At 49.5% G+C, this 14,663-nt stretch overlaps 1 protein-coding gene across 1 annotated transcript; it reads right to left on the bottom strand.

Annotated features, from left to right (window-relative positions):
• Positions 1 to 4,365: 4,365 nt before the first annotated feature.
• LOC117020199 (melanoma-associated antigen B5-like) lies at positions 4,366 to 5,318 on the bottom strand. The gene is given in 2 exon segments (XM_033102502.1): positions 4,366 to 4,406; positions 4,409 to 5,318. Coding segments are annotated over 2 exon segments (951 nt in total).
• Between the last annotated feature and the right edge of the window lie 9,345 nt (positions 5,319 to 14,663).

The following is a 14,663-nucleotide window of genomic DNA, read 5'->3' as shown; positions in this document are numbered from 1 at the left end:
CACCTAGCCAGACCATCAGCTCTAATGTGTCTTTTGGAGCAAAAATTAATATAAGACCCGGTCTTATATTAAATAAGTTATGTAAGACCCGGTCTTATGTTAGATAAGACCGGGTCTTATAGTATAGTAAAATAAGACCAGGTCTTACATTAATTTTTGCTCCAAAAGACACATTAGAGCTGATGGTCTGGCTAGGTCTTATTTTCGGGGAAACAGGGTAGGAGCACAGTAGATTTCTGTACATTGATTTTATATCCTGCAACTTTACTGTATTTGTTTATTGTTTCTAATAGTTTTTTTGGTTGAGTCTTTAGGATTTTCTACAAAAATAATCATGCCATCTGCAAAAAGTGACAGTTTGACTTCTTCATTCCCAATTTGGATGCCTTTTATTTCTTTCTCTTGCCTGGTTGCTCTGGCTATGACTCCAATAGTATGTTGAATAACAGTGGTGATAGGGGGCATCTCTGTCTTGTTACTGATCTTAGAGGAAATGCTTCCAGTTTTTCACCATTAAGTATGACATTAGCTGATGGTTTGTCATATATGGCCTTTATTATGTTGAGGTACTTTCCTTCTATACCTATTGTATTAAGCGTTTTAATCATAAGTGGATGTTGTATCTTGTCAGATGCTTTTTCTGCATCTGTTGATATGATCATGTGATTTTTATCCTTTATTTTGTTTATGTGGTGTATCACATTGATTCATGTGCATATGTTGAACCATTCTTGCACCCTTGGAATGAATCCCCCTTGGTCATGATGTATAATCTTTTCTTTTTTTTGGAGGGCACAGCTCACAATGTCCCATGCGGGGATCGAACTGGCAACCTTGGTGTTATTAGCACCAGACTCTAACCAACTGAGCTAACCGGCCATCCAGATGTATAATCTTTTTAATATATGGTTGTATGCGATTTGCTAGTATTGTGTTTAGGATTTTTGCATCTGTATTCATCAGAGACATTTGTCTGCAGTTTTCTTTTTGTGTGTTATTCTTACCAAGTTTTGGTAATAGGGTAATGTTGGTCCCATAAAATGAGTTATAAAGTATTATCTCTTCTTTATTTTTTTGGAGAGTTTGAGAAGGATAGGTATTAAATCATCTTTGAATGTTTGGTAGAATTCACTAGTGAAGCCATCTTGTCCTGGACTTTTGCTTTTTGGGAGGTTTTTGATAATTTTTCCAATTTCCTTGCTGTTGATTGGTCTATTTAGATTTTCTAATTCTTTGTGATTTAGTCTAGGAAGGTTATATATTTCTAAAAACTTGTCCATTTCTTTTAGATTATTGATGGGGTATCATATAATCTTTCATAGTATTCTGGTATGATTGTTTGTATTTTCTGTGGCATCTATCATAACTTCTCTTTCATTTCTGATTTTATTTGTGTCCTTTTTCTTCCTTAGTCAGTCTAGCCTGGGGTTGTTGATTTTACTAATCTCTCAAAGAACCGCTCTTGTTGCATTAATTTCTTCTGTTGTCTTTGTTCTGTTTCATTTAATTTTGCCTAATTTTTATTATTTCTTTCCCTCTGCTAACCTTGGGTTTTATTGTTCTTTTGTGATAGTGCTTTAAGATTGTAATGTAGGTTGTTTATGTGGGATTTATTTTTGTTTCTTGAGATACACCTGTAATAATATAAAATTTCCTTCTGATTACCACTTGGCTGCATCCCCCAAATTTGATATGTTGGTATTTTTATTGTAATTTGTTTCTGTGTATCTTTTGATCAGTCCTCCTATTTCTTCTTTGACCTAGATATTTTCAGTAGCATTGTTAATCTCCATATATTTGTGGTTTGTCCCACATTCTACTTCCTATTGATCTCTAATTTCAAAGCATTGCGGTCACAAAATGTGCTTGGTATGACTTCAGTCTTCTTAAATTTATGAGGCTAGTTTTGTGTCCCAGCATATGGCCTGTCCTTGAGAATGTTTCTTATGCACTAAAGGAGAATGTATAATCTGGTGTCCTGGGAGGAAAGGCTCTGCAAATGTCAATTATGTCCATTTGGTCTAATGTTACATTTAAGGCTGATATTTCCTTATTGATTTTATTGTTTTGATGATCTATCCATAGCTCTCAATGATGTATTTAGGTCCCCTACTAAAATTGTGGTTTTGTCAGTTTCTCCCTTTAGTTCTGTTAGTAGTTGCTTATATAGTTTGGTGCTACCTGATTAGGAGCATATATACTGATAAATGTTATGTCTTCTTGTTGTATGTCTCCCATATCATTATGAATTGTCCATCTTGGAATCTTACTACTTTTTTTTATATGAAGTATATTTTATCAGATATAAGTATGGCTGCACTGCTTTTCTCTGGATACCATTTGCTTGGAGTATCGTTTTCCACTCTTTCATTTGTGAGTCTATATTTGTCCTTGTAGCTGAGATGTGTCTCTTGAAGGTTAGCATATGGTTGCGTTTTCTTTTTTGATCCAATCTGGTACTCTGGGTGTTCTATTGGTGAGTTCAGTCCATTATATTTAGGGTGATTATTGATATATGAGGATTTTCTATAGTTATTCTATCGGTTGTTTTCTGGTATCTCAGTGTATCCATTGTTTCTTTTCCACTCTGTTTCCGTCTTATTTTAATTTGGTGGTATTCTATGATTTTTCCTCTGCTTCCTCTTTTTTTTTATGTTATTTGTCTCACTTCTGGATTTTTTCGGGGGTGGTTACCTTTAGGTTTATGTAAAAGAAAATTTCATATATACAGTAGTCCTTTATCTTCAGCATGTATCTTATCTCCATTCCCCTTGCAAATCAGGTCTTCAAAGGATGGTTAAGTTAAAATGAGGCCATTGGGGTGGGCCATAATGCAGTCTGAGTGGTGTCCTTATAAGAAGAGATTACGACACACAAGGTGACACCAGGGACACATCACACAATGACACAGCCACGTGAAGAGGGTAGTTGTCTACAAGCCAAGGAGAGAGGTTTCAGAGGAAATTAACCCTCCCAGTTCTCGACTTTAGACTTCCAGCTTCCAGAACAGTGAGAAAATGAATTTTGGTTGTTAAGGCCACCCAGTCTGGGGTATTTTGTTATGGCAGCCCGAGATAACTATACACTGCCCCAAGTGGACATTTCTTGCTGGTTATCTACCATCGCAATGCAATTCACAAGAGCATGTTTTATGGCCTTTTGTTTACCCCATGAGGTGAGGAAGGGATTTCCCACACTATGGTCATGGAGTGTCCACACCACAACACTGGACACTGCAGAGATGAGATAGACAGCCATTTATTAACCATGTGTACTCGCAGGACGGGGAGGACACCGCGTGCCCCACTGTGCCACACTGGGGTTGCACTCGGGAACAGAGTCAAGAAACAGTGTCTTTGGGAGGGGGGTCTTTTGGTATCAAGAGGGTGAGCTAACCCCTAGTTCCCATGGCAGCGTGTAATCAGATTGTCTGCAAAATTCTGCAGGCTAATAGGGAACAGACGACTGCTGCTTAGGAATGAGCAAGATCTATGCCTTGTCCCCTTATAAAGCTGGTTGTTTGGTAGGGGACCTTATCTGCAAGTGAAGACTGTGGAGAGGAACTTGCATTTGAGGGACTGTGAGACCCTGCTGGTTTCACCAAATGTCCAGGCCCGCCAATATCATTGGCCTATTTGGACCTTCCCACAGTGCAGTTTTCCAGTCATTTTCTCTCAACTCAGACACCTCATCTGAGATCTGGCCTCTGCTCACCAGCTCCATAGCCTCATACAGTCCACCGTGTAGTTTAGTAGTAAAAGTGTATTGTGGGGACTGACTTGTAGCTTCCAAAACTTAAACTGCCTTGCGCAGGGGTTATATGCTTGATGTGCTTTCACCTGGAACCCCTCCCGTCTCACTCATTCCTTTTCCCTTTCCTGTACGTCATAGAGGGGATGTCAACATCTTCCTCACATGAGTGAAGCTCCAAGCTTCCAAGTTCTATGGGCAGAGGCTGCGTCTTTATCTATGCACACCCCCAAGTACTAGCACAGAGCCTTCCAAAGCGAAGATGCCTCAATTATGTTTTGGGAATAGAGGATGAGAGTGAGTGAGAGGTCTGGTCTAACTGGTAAAGATTTGCTATCTCCTGCATTTCTTTAATATGCCAAGATATACATCAATTTTACGAAACAAAACACTCAGTCAGTTAAATCAAGGTTGATGATGCTTTATTTTTTTCTATTCCATTCTCCCAAAAATTTACTGTGAGATTCTTTCACATCTCCACAAAAATCCCTATTGTGCTGTCATTTTTTTTTACTTGATAAAAATCCTCAGACATCACTAGGTGGTGGGAGAAGCTGGGGCCATGATATCATGTCCGGCTGTGGCACCAGTGGCAGCCCTCATTGCCACCTGTGGCTAGTGCTCTCTCTTCATCTGCAGAGCCTCTTCATACCAGGTGACAAAGCATTAGGGACTGTGTTATTAACCTTGGCCAAAAATTCCAGGACTTGCATTTTGCTTGTTTCAGCGTAAGCTCTTGGGCCCCACAGAAATTCGTAGCGTGCAGGATCGCTGTCAGGTACCTGGCGGTACTCCAGGTACTGTAGCTGCACCAGATCTGTGTTAATAAGCTTCCTGGGCTCCCCATAGACGCGGTGCTTCCTCCCAGCATATACTTCCAGCATATTCAGGAATTGCCACATCTCCTCCTCGCTGGCCCGGTTGCCTTTAATGAAGATCAGGCCCAGGATATTCAGCAGGAGACCCGTCTTCGGTAATCCCCTGCCAGCATACACCCTCCCATTATTGGGGAGGTTCAGTTTGCTGACAAGGCGATATGAGTGGTTGTTTGAGTTGACTTCCTTCAAGTCCACTGCAAAGACGGCCTCAATACGATCAGAGGCTTTCTGGAGGATGTCATCCAACTCGTCTCGGTTATTTTCTCCTACAAGCTGGATGATCTCTTCCTTCAGAATGGGCTGCTTCATTTTATACTTGTACAGAAGATACTGCTCCACCAATTCCACTTTCACAGTTAGGATCTCACTCCATGAGTTCAGAGAAGATGAGGAATTAGAGGAATGTGCATGTTCTTCATCTTGGCTTTCATCATCTGTATCACATCTTGTGTGAAAAGAACCTGAAGAGGTAATGGTGGTAGATGAGGCTGTCCAAGAGCCCTGGGAAGTGCTACTTGTCTCTGTAGGTGATGAAATCTGGGGATTCCCCCCCAAAACAGAAGAAGAGCAGCAGGGGGTCTCTTCTTCCACTACTGATGCTGCCTGAAGTGTCTTCTGACTCTTGGAGTCATCGCGACCCCGGTTGCATTTCTCCTGGGCACGGGGCATATTCTTCCGACCCCGAGGCATGATGATTCTGGTTCAGAAGAGCAGTCAGGCGGGGTGGTAGCACACTGATGAGGGCACCTGGGGTGGGGGTGGAGGTTGAGAGGATGTGTGTACCTTCAGCATGGAAATACCACTTGGTTATAAGGAAGGCTAAGTTTGCAGTTTCCCTCAAAGGTACTGCTCGAAAAACCCTCAGGGCTCCTGTTCTCATCGGCCTGTCCCCTTTAGGCTGCATCCTGTGTGCTCTGACTCTAGCATACTGACGACACAGCAGGGGCTGGCCGTCTTTTAGTTTTGGGAGTCTCGTGTCTCACATTGAAGAGCATCATTCAATTCGTGAGAGGTCATGGGACCCACAAGAAGTAAGTAAAGGGGCCTGTCACGCAGGGTCTCATGTTGGGTCTCTGGTCCCGCTCCCCACATAAGAACGCAGGACATGGTGAGGCCAAAAAGGAACACCCATGGAGCCATAGATAGGGGAGTCATACTACTATAGTCTTGATGGTGGCTGGGTTGGAGACACAGGAAGCAGGAGCCACATGGTCCACAATCCACACTCCGCTTCTCTGCCAACCAACTAACCCCAATCCATGCTAACTACATCCGCGCTTGCTAGCTCAGCCACCATCTTTTTGCTAGCCCCCCATTTTCCTGCTAGGGTAGCCACAGCAGTTATATTGTGGCCAATGGCTCACTGGTTATAGCTGACGGCCAACTAGCCACAGCTGATGGTCATCCAATCACAATTGATGGCCACTTACTACCTGAGCCAGCCTTTTCCACGTGAGGCCGAGAGCCTGGAAACTGCACTCCTGGCTCTGTCCCCACATTTCACCCCTACAGGGTCTCTCGTCACTATCTACACGACAAGCATCTTCTGCTAGGGGCCCTGTACGAGGAGCCTGGAGGTGAATGCAATATCCTGGACACAGCCAGGCTCTCTCGGCACAGCCAGGGTTTCTCATGGCACCACCAGCCCTTCTGGGCACAGCCGGACTTCCTGGGCTTCTTAGGGTACCACCAGTCTCCCCAGGCATAGCCAGGGCTTCTCAGGGCACTGCCACTCTCTCTGGGCACAGCCAGCCTTCCTGGACACAGCCAGGGCTTCTCAGGGCACTGCCACTCTCTCTCTGGGCCATTTGTCATGCAGGGTGTCATGTGGGGTCACTGGTCCCCCACAGAAGAACACAGGACATGGTGAGGCCAAAAAGGAACACCCATGGAGCCATAGATAGGGGAGTCATACCACTATAGTCTCACTAGTGGCTGAGTTGGAGATACAGGAAGCATGAGCCGCACGATCCGCAACCCGCCAGCTGCTTCTCTGCCAACCCACCTCACTTGGTAGCTGCAATCCGCCCTGCTAACTGCAATCCGCGCTTGCCAGCCACCATCTTCTTGCTAGCCCCCATTTTTCTGCTAGCGTAGCCATGGCAGTTATATTAGTGGCCAATGGCTCACTGGTTATAGCTGACGGACAACTAGCCACAGCTGATGGCCATCCAATCACAGTTGATGGCCATTTACTACCTGAGCCAGCAACTTTCCACGTGAGGCCTAGAGCCTGGAAACTGCACTCCTGGTTCTGGCCCCACAAGGCCCCTCAGCTTATCACCCCTGCCCAAGTGTCCCCAGTACTGATGTGGGAGTTTTCTGTCCCGGTCACTTTGGGGTCCTCAGTCCTCAATAAGGGCCCTTACTTTGGCTCCACATAGGGCCTGGTATGGCCACCCCTTTAGTCGAATGGTGGCTCCACTTTCAAACTAAGGATTTCACCTGCCACAGACCTGATGTAAATAAGTGTTGGGGGAGCTTCAGCGGGAGAGCCCGGTAAAACCAGGGATGTGGCCAGATTCTTTGTCATCCCTATGATTTAGTGGTGATGGTCCCTCAGTGGTTGCTTCCACCCCTGTTCTGGCCCAGATTTCCTCCCCAGCCCTCAGGCCTACCCCTCCGACTAAGGCCAGCACCACCCTGAGAGCCCTAGGAGGAAGTGAGGGTCCCCGCCTCTGGCCATACCTGTCTGGGACTCCTGAGGCCAGGTAAGGAAGAGAATTCTGTCGTGTTTCCCCTGCTGTGAGGTGTGTGGTTCCCTTGGTCCTCACAGTCTTCAGGTCGGCCTCTGGAAAGCCTAGAGATCCTCCCCCTGCGGGCCTTGGGCCACACCCCTTAGAGTAAGTCTCTCACCCCTTTGTGACACCACGGGAGGAAGTGAGTATGTCACATCCTGTCAACAGTGCCCAGGTATCCCGGGGCAGCCAGCAGGGCCAGGGCTCTCTGTGGTCCTGTCAGTTCTGAGCGTGGAGGGTTCCCTACATCCTGACTCAGGGTCCTCCCCTCCGCTCCCGGCAGGGCCGGGGACGTCTTCCTTGGCTTCCCTGAGGACCCTCCCCTGAGACCAGGGCCCTCCATTCTGCCCCCCTTCTCTCCGAGTCAGTCTGACAGCCGTGCCCAAGGCATCCCAGGGTTGGTGGCTGGGGCAGTCTCTGTGCCACCTCACTGCCCTGGGGTCTGTGGTACCCTGTTGTCCCTCCGGGCTCTGCCCTTGAATGTTAGCAGGGCTGGAATGCGTCCGTCCGTGTGGTGTCCTGGGTCTCAGAGCCACAGACCACGGTGCTCCCTTCCTGGGGTGCCAGAGCGGGAAGGTCAGGGAGTGCCGCATGAGGCCGTCCTCCCTGCGCCCTTCCTGGGGTGACAGCAGGATTCAGGCTCCTTGGGGCCTCTCCGTTCAGGGTAGGAGTGTGCCCCCAATGCTCACTCGGGACCCTTACCTGACTAACGCTGGGCCCCGGGACTGCTCCTTCTTGCAACTTAAGGTCACCCACATGGAACCCAGCTCGCATGTCCCCGACCACCCTGCAAGTAGGGGAGGGGATGCTCAGCCCGACAGCCGTGTCCGGGCCTTGTGGGTCTGAGAGCAGACGGAAGCCAGTCTCTCTCCAGTGACCAAGTGGTGTGTCTCATCAGCCCTCATTCATCAGAGTCTTCCTCTCGACTCCTGTCTCCTCTGAAAGGCTTCCTGGGCAATGGTACATCCTAGAAAGCTCTTGATTAGTCTCCGCACTGCAAACCCAGCAGAGACCTTGTTGTGCCCCAGGAGCGGTGCGAGGCGGGGCAGGTGCGGCAAAGGCAGAGGAGGGCCCACGACAGGGGTTGTGTTATCAGAGAAAACACAGCGATCTCTTCCTTCTCTTCACTGGCCACACTTAGCCTCTCATCCGACTGCACTTCTAATAGGTCTGCTTTCCAAAGGGTAGGGGCTGAGCCCACTGATTTTGTGAGCCCCTGATCTTTTGAGGTTTATTGATGTCTGCTTTCTAGACTCTGTGGACATGTGATGCCTAAAACAGCTGGCTTGTGCGCTGTGATCCTCCGCCCCAGGGCAAGCGCACAGGGCCCCTTCTAGTCTGGCCCCGGGTGGAGGTTCCTCTCGTTCTCCCACACCCCAAAGGAACCGTCAAGATGTCCTTTCCATGCCAGTCTTTGTCTCTCAACTCTGAGACCCGTTCTCTGAGGGTCTGGCCCCCGCCCACCACTCCCACAGCTTCATCCAGCCCCCCATGCAGCCTGGCTTCAAATGAGCTCTCCGCCATCACACCGTCGCCCCAGGACTGGCAGTTTCCCCAGGCCCAACACGGCCTTGGTCACGTGATGTACAGTAAATCGGTGTCAAGAAGACATGGAGGTTTTCAACTTGTTTAGAATAACTAAAGTGTTCGTCTTCAACCTGATTGATAATAAATGTGACGTCCATGACAATAATAAACCTAGATTCTGAAGCAAAACAAGCCATCTGTTAGCAAGGGAAACATTAACAAAAAAATATTGACCTAAAAACTGCTCATCTCAACAAGGAAGAAAACCACACAGGATACGTGTTTCAGTCCCGCTGGCGCCTCCTTTGCTCTACTACTTAGAAGGCTGGCTGCTCTCTTCCAGCCCGAGGTGAAAAGCCAGCCCGAGACCTCACTACACGTGGGGGGAGCTGTGCGAGGTGGCCTTGGAAGGCGCCCTGGCCTTGGCAACATGGGCAGCCCTGGCTGCGGCTCTCACCTCTGCTCTCTGCGCCGTCTCTCTCAAAGCCTCCTCATACAGCTCTGGGAAGGCACGGGGGACGGTCTCGTTGATCTTGTCCCTGATCTCCAGCACGCTCGTCCTGGTGGTCTCCGCGAGGGCTCTTGCGCCCCACGGGAACTCGTAGTGTGGAGGATCACTGCCGGGCACCTGGAGGACTCCCGGTACTCGGGCGGCAGCACATCTTTTGTAATGAGCTTCCAGGGCTCCCCACACCTGAGGTGCTTCTTAGCCGCATAGACGCCCATCCTATTCACCTCTTCCCAGATGTGCTATCGGTGGCGCGGTTGCCCTTCATGGAGATGAGGCCCTGGGGATTCATCAGGAGACGGGTCACGGTTGAGTCTCCGTCACCCCTGAGACTTTTGTCTCTGCTGATGTCCGATTGGCTACGTAGGTCTCCGGAGGGTTCCGTGGGGTTGACTTGCTGCCTGTCAAGGCCGCAGACCTGTTCATTCTGTCAGCGGCTGTCATGAGGATCTGCAGGAAGTGTGCCTGGTGCTTTCTCTTGACAATCTTCAGCAGTGCTGCCTTCACAGTAGTCTCTTTCGTGTTATATGCTGGGAGTGTGCCCACCGTCCTGAATTCCCGCTTACGGGATCTGTGCAAAAGGTGCTCTCAGTGGGGCCGGGCCCTGGGAGGTGCTTCTACTTTCCTCGTCTTGGCTCTTGGCACCTTTATCCGAATTGGTGTAGGAAACACCTGCAGCCGCCGTGGTGGTCAGTGGGGCTCCCTGAGGGTCCTGGGCAGTGCCAGAAGCCGGGAGCACCCCGAGAAATAGGAGACAAGGGCGAGGGGACTCTTCTCCTGCTGCTGAAGTGACCTGAACACCCCCCAGGCCCGTGGGTCTCACTCTGGGCCCGTGGACATTTGTCCTGAGCGCGGGGCTTACTCTCCTGACCCCTAGGCATGGTGGCACTGGTCAGGACAGCAGGCGCCAGTGTGGGCAGGAGAGTAGGTGAGGCCAGCACGGGGAGGAAGGAGACGGACACGGTGCGTCCAGCTCACTAGGGAGAAAGCAGCAGAAAGTGAGCGTCTCCCCACATGGCCACGGCCCAAGACAGAAAGCTGTGGGAAGCAGGTTCAGGCCTTACGTGGGGTGTTTGCACTCAAGGTTCTCACTCAGTGTCCGGCGTTTGACTCCTAAGTGTGGGCGTTAAAATTTCTCCCTCCGCTGACCTGGGACAACCCCACTGACTGAGACCCTTACTACCCAGTTGCCGCTCAGTGGGATCAGAGGGCGCCTCTTCCTGGAACCTCCCAGGGCTGACAGTCGGAGGATTCTGTGGGGCCCCCACTGCTATGAGCTGGTTGGTCCGCAGTCTGGAGGATCCCACATCTGGCTATCAGTTCAGTGGCGATAGTGAGACTCTCTCTATGGGACCTCACTGTTCTGAGGTTGGCGGCCCCCTTAGTTCTCACCGGGTCGGAACCTGAATTTCTCCCTCGGGCCACTAGAGACCTCCAGATTCAGGCCAACACCTTCACTTCATTGAGCCTCTGGGGCTGGAAGTGAGGTGGGGACGTATCCGACTAGCCCTGCCCAGGCTTCGCAGGGCTGGAAGGTGGTGGGTCTTGGTGGCTCCCCTCTGCTCTGGGCCAGTGCCCTCCTGAGGCCTCCCTCAGCGTGCTCCCTATCTTGACGTGTAGCTCTCCCCTCCTACAAAGGCTGACAATAGCCTGACCCCCTGTGAAGAAGGGAAGTGTGCCCCATCTGGTCTCCCCAGGCTGACAGCAGTGGAAGGAATCTGTGCTGCCCCCAGTTAACGGGTAGCAGGTCCCCTCAGTCTTCAAGGCCCTCACCTTGACTCCCGGCACAGCCAGGAAGTCCTCCCTCTGCTGACTTGAGGTCCTCCTTGATGAGGTCCCTCCCCTCCAGGAGACGCCCTGGGGGGAGGTGTGACCGGTCACCTCAGGGAGCCCAGGTCTCCGAGTACAACAGTGGGACAGGGCTCTAGGTCGCCCCCTCATTTCTGGGAAGGGTTCGCTCTTGGTCACTTAGTGTCACTACCTTGACACTGTTAGCCCCTTGGCTGAATGGGGCTCCCCCTTTAGTCCAAGAGTTGCAGTTCCCCCAGATCATCTCCTCCCGCAGAAACAGAGGGCTAACCTCACTCTGAACGCTCTACCTGGCCGTCCAGGGCCCACTGTGGAAGCGCAACTTGGCGCCTTCCCCTCCCTTCTGGGGTGGCTTGCCGCCTCCTCCCTAACACAGGATTTTTACCTGGCTGGCTGCCTGGCGCTGGGACGCCCCTCTCCGCTGAGTTGGACAGCCCCCCTGAAAAGCAAAGCCCCATCTCCTTGAATCCCTCCAAGTAGAAGTCAGGGGGTCCCTCATCATGCCATGCCTTGCCTGGGCCCGCCAGGCCACACCTCGAGGGAGGGCGAGGTGCAGACCCCTCTGTTGTGTTCATCGGGGTCTTCACCTTGGCCGTGAGCCCATCTGGGGACTGTATCCTCTGCTTACCTGAAGGGACAGCCCTCAGGCCTAGGGGATCGCCTTCCTGGGACTTCCAAGACACAGGTCAGGATGAGCCGCGAATGGCCACAACTCTTTTCGTCTCTCGAGGGCGGACAGCTGGGGTGGGGCTCTAGGGAACCCAGTGCCCTGGAGGTGGTGCTTCCCTTCTGGGAAGTGTCACATCCCTACCACATCGAGAAGTTTCCTCCTGCAAACCTGGCAGAGACTGGGTCCTCATGCCAGGAGTGGTGTGACAGGGGCAGGCTGTGGCAAAATGCAGGGACCCCAGACGAGGTGCCGGGTTGTCAGAGAAAAAAACAGACTGACCGATTCCTTCCTTCCGGACTTGGCCTCTCATGTGACTTCTGTAGTGCAAGATGTACTTTTACAGGGGGAGGCTGCCCAGGATGATTTTTGAGACCCCAGTGTTTTGAGATTAACTGGCTGTGCATATGTACAGAATCATACTGTCACTGACTATTATTTCTTTTCTTCTCTATTCATCCTTCTCATTTGTATCGCTATTCTTATTGCTCTACCTATCATGTTCTAGTCCCCCGCTCTGTGTACAGAGACCTTCTTTTGGTCCCCTGAGATGCATTCCTGGAGCTGTGAGATGGAAATGGTGAATGAAAAGACACATAGTCAGACTCAGGCTGGGAGGATTGGAAAAATGTGGACTTCCCACAAATTCAAAAGAGGGATCTAGTCCCAGCTCTGTCACTTACCAGCTTTGTGGAGGTGGAACTTTTGCAGGCTATTCATCTGTAAAGGCAGTCCGGGAAGCCTTTATCGTGTACACAGGTTAGAATATACATACTGTATTACAGACGACTTGGGACGTGGATTGGGACGTAGTGGGTCTTTAATGATCAGCTGCTATTATATGTTTATTTTGAATCCCCGAAATAGTAAGAGCCCATCAGAGTTTTCCGTTTCTTAAATCCAGTACATATCAAACAATACGCAATGATCCGCAACAAACTTTCTTTAATAAGCTAAGCAAATCCAGGTAGTTTCAATATTACAAAAATAAAGACTGGAAGGAATAAGGCAATCCAATAATTGAACACAGTGAAATTTTTGTTTCTTCATTTCCTTCCTTCATTTCGGGAGCCCAAGTATGTCATCGTTGGATTCTTTTACATCTCCATGAAAATCCTGTTTCACTGCCACGTTATCTGATCTAGGTCATGAACAAAATATTGAATATTTTCAATTTGTTTTACAACTTTCAAAACTGTACCATTCAAACCTTTTCAACAGCAAAAACGTGAGAGCCATAGCATGCACATATTTATGTTCTGAACGTTCTACACCTTCTACTAAAAGAAACAACATTTGAAAACTATACTACATATCTGTATCAGTCTATTTATCTATCTTGCTGTTTTTACCTAGAGGTTACTCATGAGGAAAACGGAAAAGCAGATTAACATTGTGTTAAAATTAAACTGACCTCGACCACAATTTGTCTTACAAATTCCAAAACGGTAACTTTCAAACCCTTTACATAGAAAAGATATGATAGCCATGTCATTCACATATTCACATTTTGACGATTCTAAACCTTCGTTAAAAGACATCACAGTTGATAAAATACTACGTATCTGTCTATACCTACATCTAATCTATTTCCCTAGAAGTGAGTCGTGAAGACAAATGAAATGCACATCAACACTTTGTTAAAAGTAAACCGTCCTTCACCCCAGTTTGTCTTAAAACCTTCAAACCTGTTAGACAGCAAGAAATGTGACAGCCATGACATTCTCGTACGTATATTTTGAATCTTCTAAACCTCTATTAAAACAAATAACATCTGAAATGGTTCTATGTTTCTATGTGTTGATCTATCTCCGTCTCTCTCTAGTATCTGTCATCTATCTATCCTTCCGTCTTTACCCAGAAGTTACTCATGAGGAAAATGGAAAAGCAGATTAACATTTTGTTAAAACTAAACTGACCTCAACCGCCCGGTATTTGGCAGGCAGGCTGCGCTCTTCCACCCCGAGGGCAGAAGCCTGCCCCAGACCTCACTACACGTGGGGGGAGCTGTGCCACGTGGCCTTGGAAGGCGCACTGGCCTTGGCAACACGGGCAGCCCTGGCTGCGGCTCTCACCTCTGCTCGCTCCTCCTCATCTCTCAAAGCCTCCTCATACAGCTTCGGGAAGGCGCTGGGACGGTCCCTTTGAGCCTGGCCGTAATCTCCAGCACTTTCATCTCGGTGGTCTCAGCGTGGGCTCTTGGGCCCCACAGGAACTCGTAGCGCGGAGGGTCACTGCCGGGCACCTGGCGGTACTCCAGGTACTCGGGCTGCACTAGATCATTGATGATGAGCCTCTTGGGCTCCCCGAAGATGGCGTGCCTCCTCCCAGCGTAGACCCCCAACACGCCGAGTGATTCCCAGACCTCCTCCTCGGTGGCGCGGTTCCCCTTCAGGCAGATCACGGCCAGGATGTTCGTCAGGAGACCAGTCTTGGGCACACTCCTGTCACTGGTCAGACTTCCCTCACTGGGGAGATCCAGCATGGTGATAAGGGCATAGAAGTGATTGCCGGGGTCGACTTCCTTCACCTCTAGGCCAAAGACCAGCTCCATGTGCTCAGAGGCTCTCCTGAGGATCTCAGAGAACTGCTCCTTGTACTTCTTTTTGACCGCCTTTAGCATTTCCGCCCGCGTAATGCACTCACCCATTTTATACTTCCCCAGCAGGAACTGCACCAGCATGTGTGCCTTCCTGGTGAGAGGATCTGGGGGAGCCGACCCAGGGGACGGTGCTACAAGGGAGGTGCTTGGGCCCGCCTCAGCTTGGCTCTGGGCCCCTTCGTCA

The sequence above is a fragment of the Rhinolophus ferrumequinum genome, chromosome X (genome assembly GCF_004115265.2).
Source record: "Rhinolophus ferrumequinum isolate MPI-CBG mRhiFer1 chromosome X, mRhiFer1_v1.p, whole genome shotgun sequence".
NCBI classification, from domain to species: Eukaryota; Metazoa; Chordata; class Mammalia; order Chiroptera; family Rhinolophidae; genus Rhinolophus; species Rhinolophus ferrumequinum.
Note: the sequence above shows the minus strand (reverse complement) of the source record. Positions and strands in the feature narration are given on the sequence as shown.